The 9909-nt window shown below is 43.6% G+C and overlaps 1 protein-coding gene across 1 annotated transcript; it reads left to right on the top strand.

Moving 5' to 3' along the window:
* Positions 1-981: 981 nt before the first annotated feature.
* Positions 982-9556, top strand: LOC138617675 (Krueppel-like factor 5). Its single transcript, XM_069692856.1, is given in 5 exon segments — positions 982-1088; positions 1090-1494; positions 2577-3690; positions 5043-5102; positions 8072-9556. Coding segments are annotated over 5 exon segments (1833 nt in total). The 5' UTR covers positions 982-1013; the 3' UTR covers positions 8251-9556.
* Positions 9557-9909: the final 353 nt, after the last annotated feature.

Below are 9909 nucleotides of genomic sequence, written 5' to 3'. Positions count from 1 at the left end.
GAATATGTCTTTCATATCTGTGTTGCTATGGTGACAGCTATTTCCCTGAATAAGCTGATGTTTGGCGTATGTAAATAATGTGGGGTGTGAGGTGACGGGACTTTTCAACAGTTTTAAGTACCATCCACTTTAGAGTACAATGTAATGGATGTCCTGTTGACTTCCTTTAAAAATCGTTATCTCATGTTAAAAGGGCCTTCCACCAAGTTCAGTTAACTTGTCGCTGCATAATAACGTCTTCTGAGGCTTTTGGGGGAGAAAATAAATCATGTTTCAGCTTGAGACTTAAAACTCTCAACAGAAGGTCTGCAATGTGAACTGGAGGTGTGGGGTTTGAAAAAATGGAAGTCAATTCAAAGACTTACTTGCATTTTGAGAAATGTAGAATCTGGTTCCATGCTGGGAACTATAAAGTTAGGGCATCCCAACTTTTTGTTGCTGTAATTTTGGCCATTTTTATTTTAGTGTGTCTCTACTGAAACAGTGAACTTTATGAAAGTGACAGACTAAAATTAATTACCCAATGAGTCAGTCAGAAACTAAATTAAATGTTCAGATTTTTATTAATCCCACAGTGGGGAAATTTAGTCATCACACCCACATATTAAAAAAAAAAGGTTCACACAATATGAGAAAATTTTACACATACATATAAGAAATAAGATTTTTTTTTAAATACAGGTGAGATACTTTTACTATTTATTACACTACATTTATCAGACTAATATTAAATATAATCTATTTACAAAATAGGATGTAATATAATAGATTAAACAACATAGCAACAACCCCACTTTTACCAACTGTAACTATAAAATAATATACATGAATTGTAACCATATAATACATAATAGACTATAGGCCCAAAAAAAAAAAAAAAAAAATCATTTTTCTGGGAAGGCTGGTACGGGAGTTTGACCTTCACTACCTTTATGCGGTCTGGCCGGTTCTGTGCACTTTACGACAGTTGTTAATGTATTTAGATGGAGCGTAGGGCGGTGGCCAGTGAATGAATGATCAAAGCGTTTGGAAAGGTTTGGTGGGCGGTCGGTGCGTGCTCTGTATTTACACTGGGCCGCTCCGCCCAATAAACGGGATAGAAAACTGTCTGCGGGCCGGAGGGATGAAACAAGTGGAAGGAGATGTGGCCGACAGGCACACTTTAATTACTCCACCACACTACACGCAACTACACCTCGTCGGCTTCACTCCTTCTCTCGGTGCGCCGTAGCATCCTCCGGGGTCGGTTTTTTTTTTTTTTTTTTTTTTTTTTTGCGTAAAAAAAAAAAAAAGGACGAGCGATCATTTGTGGTGCTGCGTCGGAGCTTCATGGCCGCGACACTCACGATGAGCGGCGGCGTGCAGGAGGATCCCTTCTACCCGCTGCAGAAGGCGACTCTCCCCGCTGGATTCGTTCTGGAGGACTCGGCGTTATTCGGCTTGGACTGCAAGATCCCCGACACGGACAAGGCTGGACAAAATGACTACGCGCAGGTAAAGAAATGAAAGCGACTTTACACATTAGTGATGTATTTCATTGAATGGGCGTGGCAGAACGGTTGTAAACCCAGGTTGTTGTTTTTGTTGTTGTTGTTGTTGTTGTTGGCCTCCGAATTTCACTCGGCCTCGCTGCGTGATGTTGATCATCACTTTGTTTTGCACTATTCTCGGTCATTAGCGAGCAGGCTGCGACCAGCTGGACGTGTAGCCGAGCTCCGCCTGCATTCACCGCATGTTTTCTATGCCAGCCAGTTGGTCACCAGTTGTTGGGTCTCTTCGTGGCGCCCCCTCTACACCCACCACCCCCCCAACCTCCCAACCCCTCTCTCACCATCATACCACGCTGACAACAACTGACTTCGGACAGAAAGGTCCCGGCAACTCTGTCCCCAGTTAGCAGGAAACTTGTGCAGCAGGAGAGAGAGAGAGCGAGAGAGAGAGAGAGAGAGAGCTCTATAGAACAGCTGGTAGGATCGGGAGCCTCAAATAGCAGCCCATCCCCAGACTGCTGCTGCCGCTGCCGCTGCTGCAGCAGCAGCAGTGGACAGGGAGGCATGGGTGTTTCCCCCCATTCCCTTTCATGTAGCTGTTTCATCCTCCGCTGCAGGGCTTCTCTAACTTTTATACCGGTTTCTCCAGATAAACAGGAGTTAGACCAGGATGAAGCATTGGCTGAACATTAGGTTGTTCACCTGTGGTGACAGTTGAGCGCTTGGCTGCTTCCTTAGTTTTAACAGAAGTGCATAACGTGCACATTTTCAAAAAAAAAAAAAAAATTCACGGGAGCGGTATTAGATCCGATTCTTAAGTTTCCACCAGAACACGGCCTCAACTGTTGGCCTCACAGCTGCTAGGTTTTTGAGTTCAGCCTTGCAGGCGGAGAGGGAATGTGGCAGCCGCCTATTGATGACTACTTGATAAATGTTTTAGCAGTGACTCCACTATCAGACCTTTTGTCTTTTCAAAATAGTGCTTCAGAATAGTTGAGCTGAAGCTGAAGTCAGAGCTGGGAACATTGCATTTGCTTTTTATGTGTCTAAACCGGTCTTTTAATGTGTTTGCCTTTTTATTCACAGGCAAAGTGTGAGATGGACCGGTATCTGTCCCCTCAGCCTCTTCCCCTTCCGCCTCCCGCAAACAGCCAGCAGAAGCCGCACAGAGAGTCTGCGGCGGATCAGTTTTTCACTGACGATCACAACGGGGCTCCCTACACCCTCAACATGAATCTTTACCTCCCCGACTTCGCCTACCTGAGGATGGGCTTGTGCCAGCAAGCGCGGCCCCCTCAGCACCAGAACCACGCAGGTCTCACTCATATTAAGACAGAATCTGCCTCCTCGTGTTTCTCCCCGAACATACAGCCTCACTGTCCCAACACAACACCCACAAGTAGCTGCAGCACATCTGGGCACGCCCCTGGCAATATTGCCATGGAAACCTCAGCCATAAACATGACGTTAACAGGGTTACCAGACTTCACCAGTGTTTTCAACCAGTCGGGAGGCAGCCGCGGTGATTCAGTGCCAGAAGTGTTTATCAAACAGGAAATGTCTTCCCAGTTTGAGCAGCATACTCTCCACCACCCTGACAACTGTGGCTCGCTGTTTCAGCTCTTAAACTCCGGCTTGGATCATCACCATGGCAATGGCATGGAGGCTCAGCATCAGCATCATCATCAGCAGCAGATACAACACACTTCCACTTCCACAATTCACGCGCCTTTCCATGATTTGCCAGTAGCTTCCTCTGCATCTCAACAAGAGCAAACTGCCAAGCCTGCCTACCGCAGCCTGGGTGGCGGGGTGTACACACATCCCCACTCCCAGGCACACCCCCATTTCCTCCAGCAGCAGGTGCCCTACCTGCCGCCCTCTCCGCCGAGCTCGGAGCCCGGCAGCCCCGGGAGGCAGAAGGAGCTGCTCCACACCATGTCCCCTCCTCCCTCATACGCAGCCACGATTGCCTCCAAGCTGGCAGGTAGCACCCCTGGACTCGGACCTGGCCCGGGACCGGGCAGCTTAGCTCTTTCCCTCGCTACGGGTCCCACGCCGGTCTCAGGCCCAGCTGCAGTCCTTCCCCAAGCCCCCGCAACAACCCCAACCCCAGCGCAGAACGCCGCGCCTGTCCGCTTCAACCGCAGGAACAACCCGGACTTGGAGAAACGACGGATCCACCACTGTGATTACCCAGGTTAGAAGAATAACACATGTCCGCCACTGTGTGCGTGCTGATTGTTGTCGCTGTCGTGTGCCTTTGTTTATTTTTCCACTGCACTGTGGTCAGGTGAATGTCTGGTCACTCACAAAGGTCAGCTTTGTGAAAACCAGCTTTATTTTAAGACACCCGGCACATTTTTTTAAAATTACATGTTGTGTTTTGAATTACTTTAACAGACCTTCAGATACAAACTACAGCCACAGCGGAGACACTCTGTACTGAAATTAGAATTTTTTTTTTTTTGCAATGCAGACAGACAGCCTGTCATAACCTTTCAATTAACTATGCTTTAAAAAAGTACTTCGCATTTATTATGGCACCTCAAACGGCAGTGGCACCTTCAGCCGTGAGCACTCGCACAATGTTGTGGCTTTAAAGTCATTGCTGGTATGATTGTGGAATGAACCTGTGTGCGAAGGGGTGTGTTAATTACTTCTCCTTCAGTCATTTGATCCCCCCCCCCCCCACACACACACACACACTTGCATACGGTTACACTTGAGATTGCTTGCTCAGTATAAAGCTTCTTTTTTTTTTTTTCTTACACACACACACACACTCACACACACTCACTTAGACCCCCAACACGCTGTGCGATGTGCAGCTACTTGTAGGACATGTAATGTCAACTAGCCTGTGGCAGCATGTAAAATAGGCTTAAGCAGAGCCTCCTGCAGCATGTTCACGCACGTCTAACTTCTTTAAAGTCAGATGAAGCAGATCCATCATATCCACAGATCCACTCTTCACCCAAGTGTATATTAGTCACACTGCTGCAGCTGCTCACAGTTTAATCATAGCAAAACGTGAAATTCTATCATTACCTTATTTAAAGTGATAATAAATCTGAAGAATGTCATCCTAAATGATAAGAAATCCTGACGATCTGTTTGGTATTATAATCTACATACTATGTACGACATCGTGTGCAAAAGGGTTAGTACTGCTGAACGTAAAATATCTCGAATGTGTCAAACTAACATCTGCGGGGAACGGAAGTTCTTTTACAAAGCACTATTCTGCGTGAGTTGTGGTTTGTGTTTGAATAATTTTTAATAAATCAGACTACGTGGGTTCCTGTTTTAACACCGTCACATAGGTTTTGAAGTGCAGGATATGTGACGGACCCGTTTTTGAGTTTCTACAATTTTTTTTTTTTTTTTTTTTTTTTTTTTAATATATTTCATTCCAAGCAGCTTCTGCTCCTCATTAGTTCAAATTTCTTGCATACCACAGCTCAGTTTATTGGGCAAATACATATCAGGCACATGTGAATTATTTGGATTAAGCCGTCTGTTTGTGTTTATCTCCCTGTTTGTCATCAGGCTGCAAGAAGGTCTACACCAAGTCGTCCCATCTGAAAGCTCACCTCAGGACTCACACGGGTAAGACGCTGCTCAAATTAATGCAGTTTTCTTTTTAACAAAAACAAAAGAGACCCATCAAAAAAATGAATCTCCCCACCGGACTCGTATTTCAGTATCTGCACTGGCACCATGTTGCTAGGCAGAGTGTTGTGTTCTTGGCATGTGTGTGTAAATGTATCCTACCCCATTCCCATCCTCTGCCCAATATACTATTCCATCAAAACAGGTGGAAGTGACACACTTCTGCCAGGGCATGACTTTCAGACTATGTGTTCAGCGCTAGACGTGTGGTGCCATCTTTCTCAGAATCCAATCGCCTGTTTATAAATTGTTCAAATGCCCTTAATACACTTTTCTGAGGCTCCTTTGGCTTGTTTTAACTTGATAAATATACATATAAAATGTGTCTGTGCAGAAACAGAAATGTATTAAGTCAACTTATTCCAAATTTCTCCGCTTTAATTGTCACGGTGTGCACTTCATGGTCCCCTTTCCTCTCTCTTTTATTCCCTTTCTTTCCGTCATTATTAGAATCAGTTTCTTTAATTTCTTCTTTTTTTTTTTTTACATTTACATTCGAACTATTGGTTTTTGGATGAGCAAAGTCAACAAACAAGTACTTAAGTGTTGGGCCCCACCTCAGCTCCAGCTATCAAAACAAAGCTTCTGTTGATATCTACGCATTCCTCACTCATCTGGATACACACACACGCACAAAACTCACCCGAACCCAGAATGTGTTCCACTTATGAGTCTGAACTGCCTGTTCTGAACATTATTGTGGGCGTGCACTTCGGTACTGGGAACATGACACGACAATTCGATCTGGCGTCATTCATGCTGCAGGCTGATTGTGGTGATTGCAGTTATTACAGACCACAAGATGAGAACACGACACGTAAAAGGTTATGTAGCAGCAACTGCACATCCTCCCTGCTTTTGTCAGCTTTGCTTGGTTATTTTCTCCCTCTTCCATTCATCTGATCGTTCTCTCTGTTTTTAATACCATCCTCCCACCTTCAACCCTCCCTGGATCCCCCTCCCCTTCTTTATTTCTATCTTTGTCCATTACTCATTCTACCGCTCTTATTCAGCTGCTTGAATGCACACTTACGCACTCGCACACACAGACACTTCCACATACACCTGTCAGTAATTTGTATGAGATGATTCCTAATGCATTTGGGTCCCAGTGGGAGTTCCCACTCTAATCTCCATCAACATCCATTACCCTGATTGTTAGTGTGTCTGTCTATCTGTGCGTGTGTGTGTGTGTGTGGGGGGGGGGTATGGGTGGATGCGTTTGCGTGTGTATTGTGATAACTGAACACTCTTTTTTACTTCTTTTTTTTTTTTTTTTTCCTCAACGTGTTTTCATTGTGTCCTGTCATTGTGTCCAGTTTCAGGTGTGTATGCTTGTTTGTGTTTCTAAGTTTAGTGGCGCTGCGGTTAATTTAGCAACAGGTTTCCTGCTCTGGTTTAAATTGCGCTGCAGAGCTTGCTGGGCTAGTTTTAAAGGGTTGGTTCACTCGAATGATTAAAAGCGTATTTTCTTAGGCAGCTCTCGTGGTAACCAGTTTAGTTTTTGTTTGTCTAGATTTTAATACAACCATCTCTGAGATTCCTGCTTTCACTCCAATTTACGAGAAGGGAATGGAGTTATATTTATTGAGCTTTGAAAACTGTTTTTTAAGCATTATTATTAGCTTCAGCCTTGTTGGCTTGAATAAGCCACAGAAAACAGGCAACAATTTATTAAAAGAAAAAAAAAATTATCCAGTGGAAACTGTTCATTGACAGGGCCTGCAGACTATCCAGAGTAATGGGTGCATTGTGTCTGGAAAGATAAACTGTTGTTGAAATATTATCTGGGTAATTGCAAATACCACACATATTTGTTCTGTTTTTGATCATTTTAAAAATAAAAATAAAAACACCCAACCAGACGGTACAGCTTCTGGTAGGTTCCATTATATTTTATATATATACTTAAATTCAAATAAAAAGGAGACAAAATAAAAGAGGAAGAAGAAGGAAAAAGGGGGAAACTAGTTAAGCAAGAATCAGCTTCCTTCCAATTGGCCACATTTTTGCATCCATTGCAACTAGATGTAAATACGAACCAATAGAAAAGTCAATATGCACAAATTATGTACACATTTCCTGTAAGGTTTTATCTTTGAAGTGTAATGTATTCGAGTTGTTTGAGGTTTTTAAATGGCATTTTTTATTCATTTAAATGCCACAAATTAGCTCACTCGATAGATAGATAGATAGATAGATAGATAGATAGATAGATAGATAGATAGATAGATAGATAGATAGATAGATAGATAGATAGATAGATAGATAGATAGATAGATAGATAGATAGATAGATAGATAATATAGATAAGATAGATAGATACCACAACAGGTACGTGCTAAAGGAAGGTTGTTGTTTTTTTTTCTTGTAATTTGGGTGAACAAAGTCTTCAAGCCCACCTTTGGCTGAGTGGATTGAAATCGTTGGAGTTGCAGGTCTGAGACAGAGCTGGCCCTACAGGAATAAGGTCTCGGTAGTTTTCGCTATGTGCCTGAGGCAGCAGACGAATACTCAAAAGACCGAATGACAGACATACATACTACAGCTATCAAAGAGAAGCAAAGGCAGGCAATACAGAGCGCAGAGGCTGTGAGAAACTTGTGCAGCACTCGATGAGTGACAGCGTTATGACTGTATATGTTGTTAGACAACTGGGGTTTTCAATGAAGCCTGTTTTCCCAGTTCCTCCACCCAACTGTGTGTGAATCATGCAAGCCAGGGAATTATCTTGTGTTTTCACGATAATCGGTGTCGTCAGTACTTGTGTGTTGACACTGTCACAGACCGCAGGAAATCACGTGATTAAGCAAGAAATTCAAGCTCAGCGCTCCCCTTTGCTCGGTTCATCAAAGGGCAGCTGCATTCATCCAGACTGTTTTGTCTTCTCTCTCCCCGTGCTGCAGGTGAGAAGCCGTACAGGTGCACGTGGGATGGCTGTGACTGGCGTTTCGCTCGTTCGGATGAGCTGACGCGTCACTACCGGAAACACACGGGCGCCAAACCCTTCCAGTGTGCCGTCTGCTCGCGCTCCTTTTCCCGATCCGACCACCTGGCCCTGCACATGAAGAGACACCAGAACTAGCAACATTGGCGCGCACACACACACACACACACACACACACACACACACACACACACACACACACACACACACACACACACACACACACACACACACACACACACTGCAGATATACAAGCACTATCTACACACACATAAAGCACTCACTCCATCTCCCACAATGTTACAAGCTGCCTGATGCAGAGCAGCTTTCACTGGCATCACAGCTCCTCCTGGTGCTGCTATCGTGTGCTAAAACAGGACGATAGCTGAACAAATGTGTCGCTCTTCACCCAGAGTGGGACGATTTGGAGGTTGTAAAGTAGGAAGATGGTGACCAGAGGAAGTTTCTGGTCCCTTAACCTCCATTCATACTTTTTAGATAGATTTCTTTGGACAAACACAAAGAAGAACAAAAAGAAAATGGTAGCTCCAAAACACGTTTCCAGTCCATTTGGACTCTTTTGTGTGACTGGAATGAAAGCACTTAAAAAAAACACACAAAAAAAAACATCCTTTGTCTTTATTCTAACATAGAACTGGCTTCATTTTTTTTTTTTTTTTTTTTTTTCAAGGAGAAGCTTTTGTTTGCAAAACTAGTCAAGCCAAATCTTTGTTTACTTATTGGTTTGTTAGTTTGTTTATATAACTGGAATACCCAGATTTTATTTTTTACCAAATCCTTAGGTTTGCACTAGAATTGTTAATCTAAGTCTCAGCCTTTTAGGACCTGTGTATCTCATTCACCACTGGAACGATCATTATCACTACTGGACTGGATCTCCACACAAATCATTGCTGTTCAGATATTAAAAATTGAAGGCATTTATACTCTGGAGAGAGGGAAGAGAAGAGCGGGAGGGGGAAAAAAAATTAAGAGGGGAGGGTGGAGATGGAGAGATAGAAAGATTTTTTTTATTTTAAAGAGAGGATATCTGAGGACGACTGAGAAACAGAGGGCGGTGGATGGATGCTAAAGAGCAGCAATTAGGTGATGAATTATTCAGTTTGTCTTTCGATGTATTTCCAACCAGAGAAATGCAAGAAGAACTGGTAGACGTATCCCAGAATTTATTCAGTACAAGCAGAATCGACTGTATTTGATGCACAAGCTTGAACAAAGCGTCTTCAAAATACTGTTACCGTACATCTCTCGCTCTCTCCCGGTGTTTTACTTTTAAACGTTTTAACCAAAGCAGCATCTTCATCATCAAAACCTTATTAAGTGCCTCCTCCTCTGGTTCATGTATTTCTGTTCTGTGGTAGCAGAGCTGTGATCAGTGTAGACCAGGGGTGTCGAACATACGGCCCGCGGGGCCGGGTCCGGCCCGCCGGATGACTTTGCCAAGTGTGAAAATTACAGAAAGACATAAATTGCATTTCTATGAGAATATGGAGGTTTATGAGTACAAATGTTTTGTAATTTTTTTTTTAATCGATCCGGTAATTGCTTCAAAAACAGCGTAAAGGCGACGTCTGCTCCGGAGGCAACAGCGCTCGCTGCTCGCGAGGGAATCTGCAGAGAGCAGCCCAGGCGGATAAACAGTGGGCTGATGTCTGAGTTTTTGCTCTTTATGTTTCTAGTTTATTGTAGAAAGACCTTAAAATAGGGTTTATCATCCAAAAACCTTCACCAATGATTTAAACATAGAGAAATATTGTCGTTACGTATGCGTTATT

This window comes from Brachyistius frenatus, unplaced genomic scaffold, assembly GCF_029030835.1.
Source record: "Brachyistius frenatus isolate BFR_SWC_R1_liver_20210118 unplaced genomic scaffold, ASM2903083v1 Contig_13, whole genome shotgun sequence".
Taxonomy (NCBI): Eukaryota; Metazoa; Chordata; class Actinopteri; family Embiotocidae; genus Brachyistius; species Brachyistius frenatus.
This window is presented reverse-complemented; position numbering and strand designations above follow the sequence as displayed.